The sequence below is a fragment of the Daucus carota genome, chromosome 1, assembly GCF_001625215.2.
Source record: "Daucus carota subsp. sativus chromosome 1, DH1 v3.0, whole genome shotgun sequence".
In the NCBI taxonomy this organism is placed as follows: Eukaryota; Viridiplantae; Streptophyta; class Magnoliopsida; order Apiales; family Apiaceae; genus Daucus; species Daucus carota.
In genome coordinates, this window is record NC_030381.2 from 54,492,297 (window position 1) to 54,515,766 (window position 23,470).

General features: G+C 35.4%; 4 protein-coding genes across 7 annotated transcripts; 2 read left to right on the forward strand and 2 right to left on the reverse strand.

The window, feature by feature from the left end:
• Positions 1–79: 79 nt before the first annotated feature.
• Positions 80–13,980, reverse strand: LOC108205181 (uncharacterized). 4 transcript variants are annotated; one of them, XM_017375008.2, is made up of 13 exons: positions 13,821–13,980; positions 12,604–12,731; positions 12,480–12,527; positions 12,200–12,241; positions 10,847–10,966; positions 10,538–10,683; positions 10,326–10,473; positions 10,147–10,230; positions 9,467–9,582; positions 9,279–9,337; positions 6,304–6,412; positions 3,967–4,186; positions 3,141–3,336 (listed from the first exon to the last, which is right to left on the reverse strand). In XM_017375008.2, exons 2-13 carry the CDS (start codon positions 12,680–12,682, stop codon positions 3,284–3,286), a joined length of 1,224 nt encoding a protein of 407 aa, XP_017230497.1. In that variant the 5' UTR covers positions 12,683–12,731; positions 13,821–13,980; the 3' UTR covers positions 3,141–3,283. The 4 variants fall into 4 exon arrangements, with proteins under 4 accessions (XP_017230495.1, XP_017230496.1, XP_017230497.1 ...); XM_017375009.2 differs by lacking the exon at positions 3,141–3,336 and having other exon boundaries at positions 3,802–4,186; XM_017375006.2 differs by lacking the exons at positions 6,304–6,412; positions 9,279–9,337; positions 9,467–9,582; ... (6 more) ...; positions 12,604–12,731; positions 13,821–13,980 and adding exons at positions 80–638; positions 886–1,078; positions 1,411–1,510; ... (2 more) ...; positions 2,256–2,362; positions 2,480–2,585 and having other exon boundaries at positions 2,675–3,336; positions 3,967–4,105.
• Positions 13,981–14,949: 969 nt separating this feature from the next.
• LOC108210612 (probable enoyl-CoA hydratase 2, mitochondrial) lies at positions 14,950–18,299 on the forward strand. The gene is made up of 8 exons (XM_017381978.2): positions 14,950–15,240; positions 15,421–15,590; positions 15,922–15,996; positions 16,229–16,319; positions 16,423–16,474; positions 16,778–16,881; positions 16,988–17,064; positions 17,906–18,299. Exons 1-8 carry the CDS (start codon positions 15,060–15,062, stop codon positions 18,080–18,082), a joined length of 927 nt encoding a protein of 308 aa, XP_017237467.1. The 5' UTR covers positions 14,950–15,059; the 3' UTR covers positions 18,083–18,299.
• A 1,159-nt stretch (positions 18,300–19,458) lies between these two features.
• On the reverse strand, positions 19,459–23,464 carry LOC108198781 (ubiquitin carboxyl-terminal hydrolase 3). Its single transcript, XM_017366557.2, has 9 exons — positions 23,300–23,464; positions 22,373–22,504; positions 22,244–22,282; positions 21,963–22,068; positions 21,671–21,729; positions 21,421–21,495; positions 20,780–20,828; positions 20,573–20,649; positions 19,459–20,483 (listed from the first exon to the last, which is right to left on the reverse strand). The coding sequence occupies exons 1-9, from the start codon at positions 23,366–23,368 to the stop codon at positions 20,388–20,390; spliced, it is 702 nt and encodes a 233-aa protein (XP_017222046.1). The 5' UTR covers positions 23,369–23,464; the 3' UTR covers positions 19,459–20,387.
• LOC108199654 (oleosin 1) lies at positions 19,556–19,963 on the forward strand. Its single transcript, XM_017367577.2, has one exon. The coding sequence runs from the start codon at positions 19,556–19,558 to the stop codon at positions 19,961–19,963; it is 408 nt and encodes a 135-aa protein (XP_017223066.1).
• Positions 23,465–23,470: the final 6 nt, after the last annotated feature.

The following is a 23,470-nucleotide window of genomic DNA, read 5'->3' on the forward strand; positions in this document are numbered from 1 at the left end:
GTCATATAACCACACAAGAAAATAAATAAAGTACACTTTCTCAACATGTCCTTAAAAAACTTAGCAAAAACAAACAAACTAACATGTCCTTGAAAATAAAATTAAAGTATCAAAGTTGCAGATAAATTCCAACGAAGAAAACAGTTCAGACAAAATAGTCTTCCAGACTGAAAATAAATTATCCTGGCTTATGAAGAAAGACAACACTAAATCGAAATTCTGAACATCTCTGCATGCATATAACTATATGAAAATACCATGTCCACTGATATGTCATTTAGTGTTGTCTGGCAATGCTTAAATCAGGTCAATCCCAAATAATCTTACCGGCCTCCCAGCATTTGTCCCAGCCTCCCTTGTAGTTGCTGCTGAAGGAATTATAACAGATTGGCTCCCTGAACTTGTCCCAGCCTCCCTCGTCGCTGAAGGAATTATAAAAGATCGGATTCCTCCATTTGTCCCAGCCTCCCTAGCCGCTGAAGGAAGTATAACAGATGGGCTCCCTGCATTAGTCCCAGCATTCGTTGCCGGTAAAGCAAGTATAACAGATCCGCTCTCTGCATTTATCCCAGCCTCCCTTGCCGCTGAAGGAAGTATAACAGATTGGCTCCTTACATTTGCCAAAGCCTCCCTTGCCACTGCAGAAAGTATAATATTTAATTAAAACATTTAACTCGACGGCTCCCAGGATGTCATAAAATTGTCTGGCACTAATAACTGGTAGTGGTAAACAGTTGCATTGGCAATAGCAGAGGTTTTGTAGACATAGTTAAGAACAAAAAATAATGTTTTGCGGTCATTTAGTCATCCAGTGCTCCTTTTGAAGGTCACACAGATGCAGTTCCCGCTAGTGCAAAGCAATGTGCATACTATTAGTAAAAGTACCTCTGACATAATCAGGTGGTGTGATGGCCTTCTGCAGCCGAATTGAATCATGGAATGTCAATGTGTTGTAGTACATGATATGTTTCTTCATTTCACCTGTAAGGCGGCTAAAATTATAGCCCTCCTCCCAGGTCTTCGCCTTCCGACGAACAGATGGTATGATCAGATACCCAACATTAAGGGAATGAAGCACCTGACAGTAACCCTTCATCAGAACTTTCCTCCAACAGAAAGTAGATATACAGAAATATATTAACTTCTTTAAGATCTTATAGGTATACATCTGATGAGTACGTACATCTTACATTCTCCAAACCTATATCCGAGCTGGACACACTAGATATGTTTGGTTGGTTTACATTCTTATTTGGCAAGATCATTATTCAACAAACTCTTTTCTAGCTTCAAAAATGTTGGACACAACTACTAATGTAATAGCTAGGAAAATGCAACAGAGTCTACATTTTCTAGAAAAAGTACTCTAGAGTTAAATCCGATTGCCATGAAAGATTGAAAAAAACTTACAGCCTCAATTGCAGACATCAGCTTTCTGCACATTCCCTTGCGCCTATGGATTGCATTTGTGGCAATAAATGGCATCTCAGCGAGCTTCGTCCCATGAATCCTTTAGACCGTGCAAAGACATGAATGATTAATATGCACAAATACTCGCCATATAAAAAAAACACAGGTTTGTGTACATTTTGAGCGAAATCAGAGTAAAGTTACCTCAGGGATGCCGCAGATATTATTTCACCATCCTTTTCCAATACAACGGTGTAAAATCGCGTAAAATTTAACCTAGTATAGTTTGAACTGCAATTTAATATTGTTGTTAGAAGCAAAGATACTTTGAGAAGATATAAACTTCAACTCCATTAGGATAGATACTGAATTCTTACCCGCAATTGTATACTATACTCTGAATAACATCAATTTTAGTGTGCCGATCAGTTATTGGCTCAAAGCTCTGTTTCATAAGACTCAGTACAATCGCAAGCTTTGAGTAACATTCAGTTCTAGTATAGTAATCCATTGGTCCAGCAGCATTGTCACCTTTGTCCATTCTCCGGATTAAAGTCCAAGTATATGAATCATCTAGCTTATAACTCACTCCGACCATCTTCTTCAATTTGTCATAAATCTTGAGGGTGTAAAACCAAAAGAAGGGAATGATCATTTGTCATATAAACGTATTGGTGCATTTGATTACATTCTATGACTACTTAAGATACTTAAATAGCCTAAGCCAGTCTTTCCTTCCCATTTAAGATAATCACAATTAGATATCAGAATCACAAAAACATCTGCAATATAGAAAGGCCTTCTAAAATCACTAGAAAGAGAGCTTCAAGATATATAATAAGTACCTCTTTGCAGCTTTGCTCACAAAATGTGACAGTATGATCACTTCTAATGAAGGTACTGTTCATATTAATGTGTATCGGGTTTTTATCTTGATGGCACTCGTGGTGATCTATACAAAGAACAAGAAGACTTAAAATTTATCCCTTTTCATTTTTCTCCACAAAATGTGTGAGCACATTTCAGTGTAAATCCAGCTAGATAAGAAATAGAAACTCAAACTACATACATTTCTTCTCGCACTGGAAACATGTCGACAGACATTCCTTCTCACGAGCAGGATTACCACAGAACTTGCACACACAGCAAGGACAAAACCAAGTATCTGGGACATCCTGCAAACAAAAACTTGTAACTATATGAAGATATACATGACAGAAAATCTAAATATATCATGCGCAATTTTGTAACTAGAAGGACCGACCTCCATATCCATGCACCTGTAATGATTAGTTGAATGGCATTTCTCATTATCACAGCAGATGAGTTCTCCCCCATCAGCACAGATCATGCATGCATCATCAAATGTATCAGTGTAATTACCAAAACCTTCAATCAAGTTATCCTTGTGACGCGCTATCTCACTTGGAAGATGCCAAGCTATAAACATGCAGCATATAAGTGCTCTATTTGTATCCGGAACAATAATGCGCTCATACGGTCTATCAACTACCCCAGCGGCATGATACTGAAACTTCTCTGCTGATAAAACCTGATTGCAACAATCACATATGATGCCAGCCTTAGTAATTTTTCCAACTTTTAAGGTCAGGTGACCAGCATCAACACAAGAAACTTCTGCATTTTCCTTTACAGTGCCGCAGTCTATAATCCACGATAGTATTGTTTTCTTTTCATCTTTTTCATCATGTCTTCTCTTTGGAGGGCGACCGCGCCTAACTCTCACCGCTGAAACTTCCAGTGGTGGCTCATTAGCAACCAAACCACCACCTGAACCATTAGATGTACACGAAATGCTTGAACTGCTGGCAGTGCAGTGATTCGATCTCTTCGGCCTAGCAGACATGATTGTTTATACAAGAACACGAAACTCAGCACCCCGAATCCCAAGTGCCCGAGAAGTTTCTGAAAAAGGGAGAAGATGGTGAAATATTTGGTAATGGAGGAAGACATTAAAATTACAGCTTTTTTGGAAGAGATGCATACATGAAAGAGCGAACCAAGTTGGGATGTGTTTCTATTCTAGTGATGATTTAGTTTATTATCTGAAGATATTTGTATTTATGAATTCATGTGAAGAAAAGAACGGTAACTGAAGCAAATGAATGATAGAATGTTTATATAACAATAAGTACATTAATTAATACGTCATATATGTTGGATCATGAAAATAGCTGGGTATACTACCATAAATAAAAAGATACTGGTGTTTGCCTACAATCATAAACATCTTAAATTTTGTTTAAATATACACAATGCATAAAGAAAACCCAATATCAACTAAAACAATGTTGTGTAGTTTGCCTACTTTTGCAAACTTATCACACTGCAATTTTACTTGATTATACTAGTTAAATAATGCACAACCAATTAAGTTCAACACAAAAGATAAAGTGATGTATAGGCATGTAGCAACTCACCAAAATCGCGTTCTCGAAAAAATAATATCCCTGCTATTAGTATAAAATAATACTACCACTCCTAAAGTCTAAATTAACAAAATCTATAGGGTACTTGAAGGTTTTCTTTATACACCTATTGAAATCTCGAAGGCTCTGCTGGTTCCGTCAATGGAGACTGAAACAATAAACTGAAAATTGGCAGATATAGCCAGGGACTGGATAGCATCAGAGTGCCCACTTAAGGTTCTAACACAGTCTCCAGAAAGGCTGTCCCATATCCGAATTTTTCCATCAACACAGCCGCTAGCAATGAATCTGGATGCACCTAGCCATAACAAGCATGTTACACCATCCTGCCACGAAAGAATATAGTGCAAATTAATAAGCAATGCAAGCAGAAGAATGCCAGCTTACAGTTTAACAAATAGTAATCAATTAAAATGCTCTTTCTGGCAAGTCAATTTTTGCCACAGAGAACTGAATGTTTGACATAATTATCACTTATAACTTATAAGCAAATGAAATGGAAAGAAATCTGAAGACAGTTGGAAACTTTTATCACAGAGCACCAACTTACTAGTTACATAACATCTACAATTTTTTTTCAAGTTTGTGAAATGCCCTCAGTATGAGAGGAAAGCGACCCCACCTTCACGTGAGAGAGACTGCTAAGGAAATAACAAAACACTGATAACATATAAACAAGCTTATCTGATTTACTTGGAAACAGATAATATATTTGAGCAGATATAAAAAATATGTGTATATATATAGATGATTTACAGTTGCAAACCGAATCCTCTGCACCTGTATCAATGCTAAATACTTACCCACGAATTCTAATGTTTTTAAAATTAGGAATTCTAGCTTTTCTTAACTGATGCATCATCATCCATTTTTTCATAGTTCAACCATATATATCTGATCTAAAAATAAAAACACATGAAAGTCCAGACATGCGCCTTTGTATTTTTTACAACCTTGACCAACTAATGATGAAGATACAAGGAACCCATAGGATCTGTTAATTAACAAAACACATGTAATGATGAACATACAAGGAACAGATAGGATCTGCTGATTAACAAAGCACATATAGCACAGATGGAGATTTGATTTGCAGAGGACTAGCAAAATTAACAAATTTAGTACCTTTAGAAATCGATAGAGATGAATTCCTTTAACAATTGAATTGAATAGATTGGTAGAGACGGGAGTTGTGAATCACTAAAATGAAGATGATGTGACCGGAGGGCAGATTGTGGAGAGATGGAGAGCGGCGGATAAAATGAGATATGGGGTAACTTGGAGCGGCGGACAGAATGATATGTGGGGTAAATTTTAGGGTATTTACAACACTCATTTAGGGTTTTGGTTATAATGATTAAATACACTTATAATAATTTATTATTATTTTTTTGTAAGGTAATACACTTATAATAATAAAATAAACTTATTAGCGAAAATATAATAACATAAATTAATGAAAATATCCTGATATCTTTCTTGTAGACTCCGTCCGGATGATCCGGAAATAACCTGATTTTTCATTTCACTTTGCAGTCAACCCGAGATCCGGAAATAACCTGATTTATTTCACTTCCCAGTCAACCCAAGATCCAGAACTACCTGATTTTATAATTTCATTTTCCAGTCAATCTGAAACTCATTTGGACCCTAAAACCTCTGTGCCTCACCCAGATTATCCGGGTCGAATTAGCAGTCCAATTTGCAACTTGTCAAATCTTGATACCCCTAGTCTAATGCTCCAACCCGTGTCCAGAGTAACATAGGTTTTAAGCACAATACTTTTGCATCGGTTCCATATCAACAGATGTGCAATTTCTTTTTATACTGGGTGTTATAAGCAACACACGAGACAATAAGACTAAATACCAAACAAACATAGCAAGTCTTAATACCAGTATGTCCTGATACAATTTTACTGGTACATTTGAGTACATCATTAAGGATCTACATGGAAAGTTCGCTGTGCTGGGAACCTATTATTTATAAAATGCACTGTATCTCTAATTTGGAATGCATACAACAATTTTATCTATCCTATTACATTACCTTTTCTACATTATTCCATGTGAGTCAAGTTCTATGGAGTCCCTATTTCATTGGAGTCCACATGTGTTCAGCAAGTAAGATATAGCTTAAAACATTATGAAACATATTATTGTTCAAATGATGTTCTACAAACATCACTATTTTATTGAAAATATTGCGGATCATATACATTTTACAAGTAGAAAATTGTAAAATATATAAAACATGCTTAATTTGCAGAACATACATGTTCATGTTGCATAAAATACATATTATACTTGTAAAAACATATGTGGACTCCAAGACTCCAATGAAATGGGGACACCATAGAACTTGACTCTATTTCATGTTTACAAATTTCTTGTTCATAGGTAATCATTGTATTAAGCATATAGTTAAGCAAGCCCCAGCATACCTCGTGTTCACAAGTGCATCTAGGTAAGGAATGTTGTATATCCCAAACAATGAGCTTGTGATCCATGCTTCCTGTTGCAGCCCAGCGAGAGTTGCCCTCTAAATGAGAACTGCAGGTAGAGTTTCAAAAATAAACAAAAAATTGGATAATCATAGAGGGGAGCTAAAGATAACACGGGAGAAAGAGTATAACCATTTTTATGTTTGATATGTGTTAGATAATCTTTCTAGATGTCAAGAAACCTATAGAACTGTTGCCTACGCATTGACTGAAGTATTTCTCTAAGCATAGAAGTACTGAAATGCTAATCAATGTCTCACTAATCATTAATGTACCCCTACTACCAATTACTTATATGAAATTGTTTCAGTCAACTTTTTGTAGAAGATAATCTATACGAGCAACTCTGACGGGCTGCTCAAACAAGCTCTTAACTTTAAATTTAAAGAGCATGTGAAAAAATAGTGCTCCAATGGGCTCTTAGTGGCTCTTTAAAAATTTTAGAGCCTCCTCTCTCTCCTCTCTTTTAAATAGTATCTAGGTGCTCTTAACTTAATTGATTGAATATAATATACACTTCTCTCCCCAACCTTTCTTTCAAATAATATTAAAATATAGATAGAGAGCAAGGATAAAGAGTAGGGTTGGAGTTGTCACATGATTTAAAGTATTAACTTGTTAAAAGCCATATATTATATTATTTTTTAAAGAATGATTTAGGAGCCCCATTGGAGATGCTATAACATCATACATTAAGTTGATTATCAAACCATATCTATACACTCAGTGACAATCAAGATTTGCCAAGAGAGGGGGCTTCACACACACATATATATATATCAGTTTAAAATTGAGTAAATCATGCTTATATTAAATATTTTACTATTTACATGATAAAATAAAATGAAAAACATTTCAAATACTAAATACATATCTAATTAAGCAGGGGTTCAATTTGTGTCATTATTGTAAGTATTATAATACTGTGACTAGAGTCTATGATCATTAATTGTACCAGTGTTGCAGTACTCTGGAAATCTATTGGTGCAAAAATAATCATCTACCAAAAAGAAGAACACAAAATATGAAAGATTAAAACACTAGCCTATAACCCGTGCACACGGATGATTTTTGATTGTTAATAATTTTCTTATGAGTGTTTAAATTAATAATTAATAATTTATTTTAATATGTTGTTGACGGGATTCAAACCTTAGACCTTTAGTAGCATAAATATAGAAATTTTACTTCAACGGTTCTAATCAATCGAATTCAAGTGAGCCAACAGTCATAATCAGTGTTGCACGGATCGTGGATCGATCCGGTACGCGGTACGAGTTCGGGTACGTGGAACGTTAGTTTGAGTGAATTGGGTACGCTGAGTACTGAATCGGGTACGCGGGTCGATATAAGGATCCCGTTAATGTATATATATAATAAAGGAAAAAAATTATACATATGTAAATTTGCTTTACTTTTTATGTTAATTACTAATTAGTATAAAAGTTTAGTTTTTGGATTTTCAATATTATATTATATTAAAATTGAAATAATTACAATATTTGTTTTTGAAACTAGAAAAAAATGATAAAATTAAATGTGAACAGATGTTGAGCTTTGCACATCTGTTGAATTTTGAACGTCACGTGACTAGTATCAAAAAATAAAAGAAAATGAAAAATGAATAAAGTAGAGAAAAAGATACAGCTGTCTATCACTTATTCACTTGTACAGCTGCACACATACACACTTGCACAGTTTCACATGCACGTCTCTCATCTTCTTCACACTTCATCTTCTTCATGAGTTTAAGCAAACACATATACACAAACATATACACATCACAGATCATCAAAACAATACAGCCCAAATCGATTTTCTATCTTTCTTCCTCATTTTACGGTCGTCGAAGTAAGCATCTGCGGTTCGCCGGAAATGACGAACTGGAACGCGATCCCGGCCGATCCGGGTCGACTTCGACCCGTGTTCCGGTACGAGCGAACCAGTTCGCAGATCCATAGACCGTACCGCGAACCGGGTAACTATGGTCATAATGCATTGTACCACACTTAGGGGTGTAAACAAACCAAACTGTTCGTGAGCTTCTCGAGCTCGGCTCGTAAAATATTCGAATTTGATTCGATAAAAATCGAGCCGAGCTCGAGCTATTTAGGTGTTTTACCGAGCCGAGCTCGAGCTTCAAATTACTCGGCTCGTAAGGTTTGCGAGCCTTATCGAGCCTCTACTATTTTTTAATTTTTTTATTATAAATATATATTTACAAATCTATTTAATAATTTATTTATAATTTATATATTTAATCGAATCGAACTCGAGCCAAACCGATCATATTTCGAGTTTTTGTCAATATTTGGTGACTCGATTCGAGCTTTCGAGCCGAGCTCGAGCCTATCAAACTGTTTACGAACCGAGCTTCGAACTTAAAATTAAAGGCTCGACCGAACTCGAGCTCGAGCCCCGAACTTTTCAGTCGAGCTCAAGCCGAGCCTGGCAATGTTCGACTCGGTTCGGCTCGATTACACCCCTGTCCAGACTACAAACCAACAACCAAATTTCTGCATGTCTAACTTTAATAATATAGTTTATATATAAAAATATAGTGTGTGTGTGACTGTGTGTGTGTGTAAATAATAACTTTCACCAACAATTATAAATAGTACAGCCATAATAACAACAAACCATTAAATGTTCATTATTAACTACTTATTTTCTAATGTTATAAACTTTTAATGATACTCCTCATATTTAGGCCAAACCTACATATATTATTTTTACGTGATCCTAAAATCCCTACTGTTAATTGTTAGATATCTTTACACATTTAAGGACTGGTACTTGCCATGGGAAAGAAATACATACAATCAACATTAATTCTAAAACAAGCTTCATCAAGCGGGTGTGGACATGTATATATTTTTGTACCAAAGATTTGCAAGATAGATTTTTTTAATTACCTAGCTGCAAATCCAACACATTCTATAGAATCTGTATGAGCATTCAGAGAGCTTACAACCTGTAGCAAACAAGAAATTCTTTTATTAACAAGATGTAGGACGAAGAAACGCAGAAGCCATGTCTGCCTGTAAATAAACAGTTTGCTATGTGTAAAAATACTCCATAGTGGGTGCAAAACAATTCAAACCTTGCCAGTTGTTATATTGACAATATGAACTAAATGGTCTTTTGAGCCAGTAAGAGCCAGAGTTGAATCAGAGCTGATTGCCATACATGTCAGTCCATCAGTGTGATATCCATAACCTTAAGACATATCCAACGTAATAACACCATCTTAATAACTTTAAATAATATCTCGAAACCAAATTAATTAACATGCAAAGAAAAAAGGTCCTCTTAGAAGAAAATGAAAGCAGAAGCAATAATAATGCAATCAACTGTCTCTATCATGGCATCAGTTTCTCTTAGATTATGTTTGGGAACATGATACTCATTTCAAATCATGGATTTCGAAAAACATAAATTGAGTTGCCATTTCCAATTATCAAATTCATGCTTATATATGAATGTCTTGGAAATGAATTAATTCCAAATCCAAATTCTTTTGGTTATCCAAAAATGTCATTTGCACCAAAACTAGAAGTTCAAATGAATTCCCAGAAAGCCATTATATTATTTGGCTTATGTTAGAATCTATTTGATAGTGTAAGAAGTCCCTAAAATATCTTTTCAGAGTTGAGAATACTGTTTTCAAAATGGTGGATATAATAATAGTTAAGAATTATGGCACTAAGTCGACTGCAATCTCTAAATTGATGTGCAAATACTTACCAAAAGCTTTTTATTTTTAATATTTTAAAAACTTACCTTCAACAACATGGATGTTTTTCCCATCTTTCGGGTTCCATATCCTTAATGTTGCATCGTCAGAACCAGTACAGATTAGTTTGCCTAAATTAAACAAGTGCATACGCCAATTAAACTTCAAACTGTCTTTAAAAATGGAAGCATAAAGAGCAATTATATTACCAATATAAAAGAACTACCATCAGGTGTGAACTCCCCACAGGTCACGCTACTTCTATGACCTGAAAACGTATTAAGCCATGCATTCTTGTCAGCGTTCCACAACCAAACAGTCGAATCCTCTGAACCAGCCATAATCAAGTTTCCTCGCGGATGCCACCTGACCCACTGATTAATACCGTCAGTCTTTGCATAAATCTTTGTATGTAAAGAACAGGAAAAAGACTTTTACCTCAATGCTACCTCCTGGACCTTCAAGTGTGCACTTAAGATTATTGGTTGCTGTTTCCCATACTTGAATAATCCCATCAAGGCTCCCAGATGCAAGAAGCTGTCCATCAATACTGAAAGCCAAACTTGAAACAGAGTCCTTGTGACCTGCACAAAATTTTGTATGAGATGAACTGAAATCAATTATGAACCAAAACTGATATGTGACTGAGACTATCCTTAGAGTAAGTGCGAGATCTGCATATAAGAAGTGTTTGGTTGGCTTAATGTTATCAAGACAGGGAGAATTTAGTTTTAATTTTTTACATACCTTGTATCTCAAAAGCCCAGTCTCCTTGACCAATCTTCCAAATAAATCCTTTATCATCTCCACCTCCTGTTGCCACTAGTGTAGGATCCATTGGGCTGCAAGCAACTATGTATATTTCACCTATTATAGAGAAATCATCTTTTAGTCGTATAACAGCTTTACCCAATTACAGTATGGCAAATAGCAACCATTGAGATGTAAATTTATATAACTTAAAGAGGTAGCTGAACATCGTTAAAATTCGAAATATATTAACAGTTCAAAAAGTAAAAATCTTGCACTGCATTTCAATCTAAAAGAACAAAATCATACAGTAAGTAGAACCAATAATTTGATAACGTACAAAGCTTTGGACTGAGAACTCAGGGAACTTTTGATTATGAGGATGAAATATCAATGGTGTAAATCCCAGAGTAAGCACATAGCAATATATTCCAGATAGCAATGTGTGTGTGTGTGTGTGTGTGTGTGGTCTTGTGTCTTTGTATACAGAAATCATTGCTTGAACAACAGCGAAATAAAATATTACATAGCAAAAAACTAAGAGGTAGGGGTATGTACATTTCTGTAATATTACCTCCACATATGCTTATAAAGAGAAGAATGTAAACATATAGATGTTGCTTCATATAAGCGTGTGCTACAAATTACAATGGAGGTTTTGGCCTCTTTATACAAAAAAACAAAAAACATGTTCCAAAGCTAGGAACAGTAATCATGATGTCAATGCATGACATGCTACATCAGTAAAAATTATAACAAATGTCATATGCCCAACATCCATTTGGATAAGACTAATCCAGAAAAAAAATCATTGGTATATCTGTAGCAACCAATGTTACGAGCATCGGGAATCGGTTTTACTCGGTTAAGTTGTTGCATAAGGAATACTCGAATAACCGCAGCAGAGTAGTTGGAAAGAGTACTCGGAGAACGAATCAGATATTAAAAGATATATTATTAATATTTCATAACTAATGAAAAATAATTATACTTATAATAATATTTTTATACATATTATTATCTAAAATTTGAAGTATATATAACTTCTATATCTATATATTGGTAGCAGTCACCAATTGGACAGGTTAGTACCCAATCTGTAACTACTCCCGAGTTTCACAATATTGGTAGCACAAAATATGCAGGCCATCATGCACATACATATGAATTAATAATTCTACTTTTTACGAAACAATTGTTCAAGGAAAGAAACAAAATCAAAAACCAATTACTTTGTCCGGAAAGATAGTGAAATCATTAGTTCCATTCAAACGCTTTATCAGTCCTTGGAATAAACTCTAAACTATTTCAAATTTCCAATAAAGAATTTCCAGAGATGACAAAACTTACCAGTATGTCCAGTAAATATGTGCATGGAATCATCAGCTTCATCTGTAACATGAAGGCAAACACATATCTAATATAACTCGAGCACATAAATGAGACAATGATAGAACTAGTTATGACGGATAAAATATCAAAACTGTTGTCAATAACAATTCTGTAGGCTCGGTGTATTTTTTTACTTGATAATCAATTTTGACATAAGTCAATGTATACAAACTATGTGGTTTACAAAATTCAGACTACTATGTAAGAAACAAAACAATCAGTTTTATATGTCATGTACCAAAGACTTCTTCATCAGAACCGGCATCTTCATCTGCATCAGGAAGATCTGAAGCAACAAACAAATCAGCAATAAGATAATAAGCTTCAAACACATATCGTCAAATGAAAAAGAGAGAAAATACCTTCTTCGTCAACAGTGAATTCTTGGATGATATCACTTTCATCGAGAAAAATCTCACCATGATCTTCGCCAGTATTCATGGTCTCCCACCAACAGCCGAGTGGTCAATTTAGGATTTGTATTAGAACGCTGCCACGACAAAAAGACTTATAACATTTCAGTCCAATTGCTTTTCTACGTGTTTTTTCCCCAAAACATAATTTAACAGTTATATAAAGCTAACAAAATTGCAACATATTGTACTTATAGTTAACAAATCATATATATCAAGTAGATATAGTTACAAATAGACCTGTATTTATTGCAGTTAATTCTCTACAAAACAATAGCTCTTGGTGGCTCTACATCGGGACCAAGAATAAATATTAATTTATTGTAGCAACATAATTAGTGATAATTACTTTATCAAGGTTCTACCCATCACTAACTAAAATCATAGTTGAGAAAAAGCCCCATATGCCACAATTTTCACAAGTACTGCCCAAAATACCAGAGTTTAGATAAATGGCCCGAGATATCACTTATTAACACCGGATAATCCAGCGTTTTCATTTTTCTAAGAAGACACTACAACATGTTGCATTTAGATCTGAAAATCCCTACAAAACGTAACACGATCTTGCGTTTTAGTATAAAATGCCATATGAAATAGGGTTTAGGGCTTCAAAACGCTAAACGATCTGACGTTAAGAAGGGAAAGATGGATAAACGCTGCATGATTGCAAAATGATATTTGGAGTCATCTTCTCCGCCAGTGGTATTTGAGGCCTTATTCCCCGTAAAAGTGATAGATTGCGCCGACACTCATCATAGTTAGAGCTGATAAACATTCACATAAAACGGAGCAAAACTACTTCATCTATTCCGTCTCGAGACTAAATTCCCTAGCCGAGACTACGATACCACAACATCCCGCAGTTACTAGCTAACCGTACCTATACATGTACTAACATAATCATAGTTGGAAACAATAAACTTTGACCTAACAGAGCAAAATTGCTTCATCTATTTTGACCTAATTACAGTTACTACATCATCGTGCGGTTACTAATGTGAATTATCGAGAAATTAAACGATCGAAATATCGAAACAACTTGAGTAACAAGCTATATGTGAAGCTTGAATTAGCGATTACAAGTGAAATAGCGAGCAATCGATGATTAAAAAAATTGAATTTTTTTATGGCGATACGAATGAGCTTAGAAGACGAGAGGTGACCTTGTGTGAATGAAGAGGTTGTGGTGGTTTTGATACGCCGGAAAGGCGGAGGGATGAGTGCGCGGCGGTGACGGCGAGTTTCTATTTTGGGGTTGTGTTTGTTTGATGGCTTTGTTAAGCGGGTAACGGGTTTGAACGGGAAGAAAACGAGTACAGCTGTACGGGCAAGAATTACGAATTTATATTTACAGATAAAAATCAATTATTACCTCACACTCATTTATTTATTTATCAGTTACTAATTTATTTATTTATCTAGGTTTGTAGGACAATTAAAAATCGACTTTTGATTTATCATGATTTAAATGTAAATCACATGATTATTTGTATTTAAATTATTTATATTAAAAATATTCATTTTTAATAATTAAAATTTATTTTGTTAACACAAGTAATATAAAACAAGATCGACGCGTATTTGCTAAAAATTGTCCAACCAGCTAAAATAACATATTTTCTTAAAAAAACATTAAAATAACATATTTATGATTTGTGTTACAAGAAATTTAGATAACATATTTAAATAATATAATTTATTTATGAAATCTTAAAACAACAGTAATTACATAATTTTGTAAAATATAATTGATGGATATTCATAACTCTAATTTATGCATTATCATAAATAAAAATTCCAAAATTCTAAGCATGATAACCCGATAATTTAGGATTTATCTTCTCTTGATTTAGGTCTTTTGAGTTCAACTACGGAAAATGTTAGGGACCCCAAATATTTATTCCAATTTTTTTTTTCAAATGACGTGACAAAATTTCATTGGTTGCATTCATTCCCATAATAATGAGGCCCGCCTGCAGATTCATCAATCACCCAATCAAATTTTACCACTTATTATCCACGTCATTTGATAACAAATTTTGAGAAAAAAATTTGGGGTCTCTATCATTACTCGTTGAACTACTCACCTCAAGATTGAATACTTCTCTGGAAAAATATATTCTTGAGAATGATACGTAAGACCGTTATTTTTATATAATTATATCTTTTGTGGTTATTATTTTTTTCTTTTTTTTAAATATAAACATGATATTATGAGCACTTGCACTTGCGCTTGCACGATGTCGGATTTTAAAAAAAATGAAAAAAATGTGACACGCTTTTCTTGTATTTGTTGTTCAAGACTTCAAGTTGGATACCCAACCAGCTAGCCAGTAAATTATACACACAACCAATAGTACACTTCAATTTCTTACAATCAATCAAAGTGAAACCCACTAAAAATGGTAGCTTTCCCCATCATTACAAAGTCTCTAAGCCACCATATTTTCAAGAAACCCTTCTTCTCCTCACAAATTCTTGATTTTAAATCACAAGAATCAAATCTTTTTAGAATCAGAACTCTAATCTTGCAATCAGAATCATCCCCTGTCAAACTAACCAAACTCTCAGACCTTGACTCAGGTACTCTAAAGTCTAAATACACATGTAATCAATTAATTAATTAACTGATTGATTGATTAAAGTTATTTAGCTGTGTTTTTGTTGATTGGTTTCTTGGGGTTTTATGTTTTGTACGCTTGTGTTTGTTTATTGTTAAGTTGTGAGTTTTTGAGTTTGTTAAGTGGGAATTTTTGGCTGTAGGTATTGTGGAGGTTAATCTGGATAGGCCTGAAGCGAAAAATGCGATTGGGAAGGAAATGCTGAGGGGGTTGCAGAATTGTTTCGAGGCTGTGTATAGGGATTCTTCTGTTAATGTTATGATGATTTCTAGTTCCGTGCCGCGGGTGTTTTGTGCTGGTGCTGATTTGAAGGTACAATGTTGTGTTTGAATGGAATTGAGTACAATGCATATTGGTGTTAATTAAGTGGATATGACAATCTCGATTTTAGAACCGTTTGGTATTTCGAAGTCTAAATGTTGTGCTGTCAGTTTTCAGTGATTTATATATATAATATATATTCCTTGATAGTGATTTGGTGGGTATGAGGTTAATGCCATATCTTTCACTGGACAGTTTCAGGCATAGTTTATTCAGAGAGCTGCGTAAAACCCTTGCTTTTATATAATCTTCTGAGACCATGATGTGTAGGACTGCTGGCTGGCTTGCTAATTAGTGCCCTTACTGTGTATTTGTTTTGCAGGAGAGGAAGATGATGACCCCATATGAGGTTAAGGATTTTGTTAACTCTTTGCGCTCAACTTTCTCATTCTTGGAGGTTTGTCCCCATTGTCCACTATATAAGATTATAAGATACTTGTACTATCAGTTCAGATGCAACTGGAAGTAAATTAGTTAAACAGTAGATCATGGAAACATTTTGAACATCTGATCATGGTTTCTGCTTTATGGCACAGTTTCTCTTTTTCTTGTTCACGTATCAAGTAACTTAATGTTCCTTCAACATTCTTCATCTTCTCCTGTTTTATGTTATTTATTGTCGTATTCAGGGACTTCATATTCCAACTATAGCTGTTATTGAAGGTGCAGCATTGGGCGGAGGTCTGGAAATGGCATTGTGCTGCGATCTTCGGATATGTGGTAACCCTTGATTCAATACCTAACATTCGTCTTTGATCTTGCATAGTATCTGCTGTATCAAAGAATTCATATTAAGTTGATCAAATTCCATAAAATGAATTAGGCGAAGATGCAAAAATGGCCTTGCCTGAAACTGGACTCGCGATAATACCTGGGTATGTCTGATTGCTCCTTCAAGATATACAACAATTGCTACATGTGCATTGTGGACTCATAACTATCTGAAACTAAACAAGTCAAACATATAATTTCTTAAAGTCCTTCAAGTTGAGTATTTCTTTGTAAGCACTCATACCATAATTGTTGCTTGGTCATACTGTAAATAATAATGGAGGACTGCAACTCCTCAATAGTTGTAATTAAGTTTTGGCATATATAACTTGTAGTCATATCTATGCGAGGAAATAGGATAACATTTCACTTCTTGATGTCGTCATGGATTATCACTTCTTCTGCAGGGCAGGTGGGACGCAACGACTTCCTAGATTGATTGGAAAATCAAAGGCAAAGGAGCTTATATATACTGGTCAGAAAATATATGGAAGGGACGCACTAGATATTGGTCTGTCATACATCCATTTTTCTATTCTGGTTACAGTTAATTCTTCCATTAGTGTTGTAGATGCATCATGATCCTGGCTTGTTATGATAAAGAAAGTAATTTGCAGGCCTTGTTAATCATTGTGTACCTGCTGGGGAAGCTCATTCAAAGGCTCTTGAAGTCGCTCGAGCTATAAGTCAGAAGGTACAGTCTTGCAACTAGAAGTCTAGAACACATGATATTGGACTTGTTTGGAAGTTAGAGGTTTGACCTAGAGAATCATCTAAATATGATGTTTGTTAGTTAGCGGATTAAAATAGCAGTTTGGAGTCAAAAAGCTAATTTTCAAAAAACTACTTTCAGGAGCTTTTTCAATTAGAGGTTTGTTATGTGACTATTTGAAATGCAAAAAGCCAAATAATCAGCTATTTACCAAACAATTTCATACAAAACAGCTAATTCAATCTGCTAGTCAAAACAGCTACCGCTATCAGCTCGTCAAAATATCTTATTTAATCCGCTAACAGCTAATCGCTTATTGCCAAACAGGGCCATTAAGTAATTTCAATCTCATGGGCAGAGTTTTTTATGCTCTGAGTTGATGTGTGTGGTAGTTGGTACATGAGGGTACAATTTCTTTTGCCCTGCACTACGGCCTGAAGTAGTGATTTGCTTGTGAGAGTACTGATTACATCTATTATTTATGCAATTTTACTGATTAGGAGTATAATTTTTGACAATTAATCAATAGTTAGATGTTATCTTTTTACCTAAGTGTTTCTACAAGACAACGACTACAGAAACCATATCTTTGAATCATAAACTTGAGGTGTTAAAACTGTTAGAAATTGTCGTTCTCCTTGTGTAGTTCTGTGCTCAGGAAATGACATTTAACTATTTATTAGTATTTGAGATCGTGTTTCTTTTATTGTTAGCTATCCACATGATTCAGTGGCAAAAAAATGAGATGCCGTTAAAGTTCTCTGGCACCTACTATGATGCTCATGTACTAATGAACAAATCTAAAACTCGTCACATTTCTCAGGGTCCTCTGGCGGTAAAAATGGCAAAGCATGCCATTGACCATGGACTTGAGGGAGATCTGACATCGGGTTTGGACGTGGAAGAAGACTGCTATGAAAAGCTATTGCACACTAACGACAGACTGGAGGGCTTGGCAGCATTTGCAGAAAAGCGGAAACCTATTTATAAAGGTGAATGAGAAATACAATGGAGTTGCCTATCTGTTGTTTACATCTTGTGCCCTGTCTCACTAAGTTCAAATATGTACAGTAGGGCAGGTCTTGTGGCACCATTTTCACATGAGGACTGTATACTCCATATCTGTCTAATGAATCTTAGTAATTTTGGGGTTCTCACTGTTGTCTAAAGTTGTGTTTCTTTACTCTTGAAAGTAGAGCAGGCTAATTTTTTTTTTCCGTATTATGTTGAATAAATTTAATCGTCAGGTTCTGGTTTTCATTTTCACCGACCAAGGGCAGCCTGGAAACACGATCAGTAAACTTGATGTTGGTGAAATTAGAAGAAAATTCTGAGCTACACTAGATGAACTGTATTCGATAATGCTACATGAAAAAAAAAATAGTTTTATGAAAACTCATATTATACCCGTGACCAGTTTTCTCGAAATTTTCGAAACTTCACATACATATTTCACATACCAGAGACCAGTTTTCTCGAAATTCTCGAAACTTCACATACATATTTCACATAGAGACCAGTTTTCTCGAAATTTCCGATTGAAATCAAGATTATTAGTTTTCTCAAACTTTCGATCAAGATTAAAATTATATGTACATGTTCATATTCAGATTTTTATTATTTACTTTTTCAAGATTATATGCGGCTAGCCTTTATCCATTTAGCCGAAATGATAAATGAACAGATAAAGACAGAATATCGTGCTATTATCACTTAAAGCCGAAATAATAAATGACCAAATGATGACTACTCTGCTGGGCGGACGATATCATGGTCGCTCAATACCTAAAAAAAGAAAGAACATGAAGAGGAACAAGACTTCATGTCTGATTCGAACACCGACTCGCCAAAACATATCCAATGCTTTCACAATCTAACCTTGATCCATCGCATTCGCATGCATAAGCGTACGTGTCGACTTCGAACACACTCACATTGACACCTGTCAAAATCAGATAAGGAACTCATGACACGTCACACCCTCACACATCTTCGAGAAAATGTGAGATATCACTAAATTCGTAAGTAATGTCCGAAATATCATACCCGGAAGAAATGACCCAAAATATCACTTATTATTATAATAAATGAATAATTCAGTATTTTGATTTTTGAAGAAAAATACTAGATATTGTTGCGTTTAGATCTAAAAAATACTATAAAACGTAAAACGCTACGTGAAATAGTTTTTAAAAAATAGCTTTTAAAATTTCAAAACGCTAAATCGTGACGTGAATAATAAAAAGAGGATAAATATTGTACGATTTAATGTTTTGAATCGTAGAATAATAGATCAGAGATATCTTCTCTAACAATAATATTTTGGGTCATTTTCTTGAAAATTATGTCATGAAGGACGGACACTCCGTATATATCCTCAGCATGCATTCTTTATAAACAACCAGAAACTAGTCCTCTTCATTGTAAAACACAAACCACACAATCCTTACGTTGTTAATTCAGATTCAGAACCATGGCTCAACAGCAGCAGCAGACCTCTGACATGCACCAGCAGCAGCAGCAGCAAAGGCCCTTAACTGCACAAGTTGCGAAAACCGCAACTGCAGTCACCCTGACAGGCTCTTTCATGGTGATCTCTGCCCTCACCCTGGCAGCCACTGTCATAGGCCTCGTGATCGCGACTCCGGTCCTCGTGATCTTCAGCCCCGTGCTGGTGCCTGCAGCAATCACTACTTTCCTTCTGCTTGCAGGGCTTTTCACCTCTGGTGGACTTGGTGCAGTTGCCACCTTTGTGCTGACGTGGATGTACAAGTACGTGTCAGGGCAGCGCCCGATGGGCGCGGACCAGCTGGATAAGGTCAAGTCGAAAATTGTTGGCACTGCTGAGGATCTCAAAGAGCAACCCCGGTGGATTCCATGATCTGTTCAAGTGTTTAAGTGTGTTTTCTAGTTCATGTCTGTGTTGTTCAGTGTAATAATATTAATGCTTGATTTGATATGGTGCTGTGTTAAGTTTGGAAATTAATAAAGTTCGATTTGAACTATGTTTTAATCACATTGGTAACGATTTCTCAGTTGCAGACTGCAATTTTATGATCATACCCAAGATCTCGCAGAAAATGATATTGCAGGAACAGCCTCTTGATTCAATGATATCTCTCTCGCACTCTTAACAAGATGTGAAGGATTATAAAAGGAAAAATATAATGATACTGCACCAATAAATCAAAACAGAGTCTAAAAGCATATAGATTTAGCAAAAAATTAAGAAGTAGAAATTAAGTTTCTATCTTCTACCTGCAGACTTAAGTTGTACTTGAACTAAACTCTGTTCTGATTAAAAATTAAGCGCCTTCGACTCTCTTTGAAACAGCAATCACGTTAAACTCCATGGAATTTGGGTTTTTCGTGATCATCCCTTGTATGACTTTTGCAGCATCCTGCAAAGATAAATACATTTGGGATAATTTAAGAACAGTCTAAGTTTATTGAAAGGATCAACTATACTAAATCACAAGTGATCAGTTACCTGTAATAAACTGCTAGGAGAAGAAGCACCATGAGAAATTGGTCCCGCCCTCCTCCCATCAAGCTCGTAAAGCTGTCCTGCAGATCCTCACACGATTATCAGAAGTTGGATGACAGCAGGAAGAAAGAACTCGTGGATTATGTAGTATTTTAAGTTGTTATGTTCGTGGTGTGTATGGGTGACTGAGAGAGAGGGGGAGAGACTCACCATTCACGCAGGTGAAGCATATGAAATGACTGTAAACATCATCCGAGGCCTGTGCATTAAGAGATCACGAGGAAGCAAACAAGTACATTCAATTAAGCGATGTATTGCAATGTAGATGGAAACATAGAAATAGTTGGATAGCACAGTAAATTGTGCGGGAATTATAATCCCATGAAACAGACATGGCCTTGCGGGGCATAAATTTAAACGGTGTTAATTTATTTTTTACTAGGTTTTATAATTTTTTTGCGAGTAAAAAGTAAATTTTTAACTATATCTTAGAGGTCATCTCAGGGTCAGCCCCGACCTGATTCCGCCACTGCCCAATACAAAATTAAAAAGTTTTGTAATGTATCCTACATTAAGCTAAGAATCTTGTTACTGGTAAAAGATTAAACTTCGTTAGTTAAAAATTAGTTATAGTTTCAAATCACACAGCACCAAAAGAACAATCTCGGACAAACAATGAGGTTATACTAGTCGTTCAAAAACCTATTTTTCATATCCAGTCGGGAAATCAAATAAGGAGAGCACAGACAAAATGATGGACATGGTACTCAGAAACACTAGGGATTTCAAAACTGTAAAGATGATGATCACTTTTATAGGATATCTCATATCTACACAAACAGAAAGCTGACCTTAGTCTCACCAGCAGTAGCGGCTGCTCTGTGAGCAACTTCCATTTCTCTGTCATTTTCAAGATACACCGCACGCTGCAAATGATTGAGAAGAATACACATTAATTAAAATAAAACATTAGCAAAGGTCTTCAAGTAGACAATTACAACAAATACGCAGGTGAAGAGGAAACTCTTGCGCTTAGCACTGGATTCCCTGTTCAACCCTTATCGACGTTTTTCTTTGCTACAAGGATAATAAAAATCAAACCTCCATTGGGTCCATGTTTGCAGTCGACTTGTAGAACTTATCTAGATATGAATTCTCAACTGTAATATGGAGAGGTCAAGAATTAATACGACATTACTATGATATGATTAAAGAACAAAGCAATAACGCAGTAAAATTTTCCATGTAGTCTGAAATTAAAATTGAAGCACAAAGAGAACTGCTTTGACATAGTGATCATCAAACGTTATTAATCAGCTATCCGATTGTGTAGAAGCTAAGTCCATACAAACTTGACTGTAATTTTGTTTCCAGCGCAAATAAGAAAACTTACGGAGATTTATCTTTGAAGTGATATTCCCAATAGCGTGAAGAAGACCGACAGTTCCACAAGCATTGCCTACAGTTTGCCTCATATAGTAAACTCCCTTGATTTGATCCTGCATTATATACAGATATCTTTCAATTTTAACAGATCATCTAATAAGTTGTACATACAATTCTACTATTTAACATATTAGCTATTTACTCAGTGCTAAATTTCAAAAATAAGCAAACAGGAGCCAAATCTTGGCATTTGGTATACAATTAAGAAATCGATTTATGAGGACTAACCTTCGTGACAGTGTCTTGTTGTATTCTCTCTTGTTCACTCTGCAAGAGGATATCATATGGGAAAAAAATAAACGCGGATGCATAAACCAGACTGAAACATGGGGTAATAGTGTAGTCCTGAACACAAACCTGAGGCGTTAAGGGGTAGAGAAACAGGACTGCAAGAACTGGCTTGGGTACCATTTCTAAGAGTTCTTCATCTAAACCATACACATCATAGCACCCTAACTCGTTCTCTCTGACACCGAGTCCCCAGAGAAACTATTTGGGAAAAGTAATTCAAATCATTGCGAGGAAAATGTAATAAAAATGACTGAAAACATGACGATCCCACCAGAACACACAATTCAAGCCACAAATAACACCAAACCCTAGAGAAACTCTTTGAAAAAGGAATAATTCCAATAATATTAATTACTAAAAACCATAACAATCCCGCTAAAAATACAATTTAAGACGGGAGGCATTTGGACCTCTCCTTATGTTATAGTGTGACCTGTCCGATAATTAAAGCGTCGAAAATCTAAATTATGAACTAGAGGTCTTGAAGTCAACAAGCTGACCTGTCAGGGGTCAATTTCTAGAAACAGTCTCTTCACAATTTTTAGCTCTCAAAATAAAATAATGTCAACAAGTCCACCTGTTATCGGTCATTCTCTAGAAACCATCTCTTCACACTCTCGAGCTCTCAAAATAGAACACTAATAGATACAGACAGAAGGATCTTGTATCCAACAATGTTGGGGTCGTTTCCCGGAAACAACATCTCCCTATTTTGAGGGGCTTATAGGTGATTAAAGTAAGTTCTTCTAACTTATAACTCCAGATTAAAGTAAGTTCTAATGTATAACTCCAGAAGCCGGACTTAAAGCCCTACTCAAACACGCCCTTTATCTTTTCTCGAAACTGACGAATAACACAAAGTAACACAAAACAATGCTAATGTGAAACAATTTAGGTATTTAATCAGTACTCATGAACTCAAAACACATGCACGCATTATGCTGTATGCATAATCACGTAATGAATCGAGCGGTTACAAAACGACAAAAATACCTGGTTCATAACATCAGGGTTAGCTTCAAGAGGTAGCCATCTTTTTTTAACACAAGACCCATTGGCCATATCGGGTTTTTTAGCTTTAAACCTTCTGCCTTTTCGTTGATGAATCGGTAATAAAATAGAGCAACGTTTGCGTTGAATGCGTAGTTACTGGTTACCTCCGTC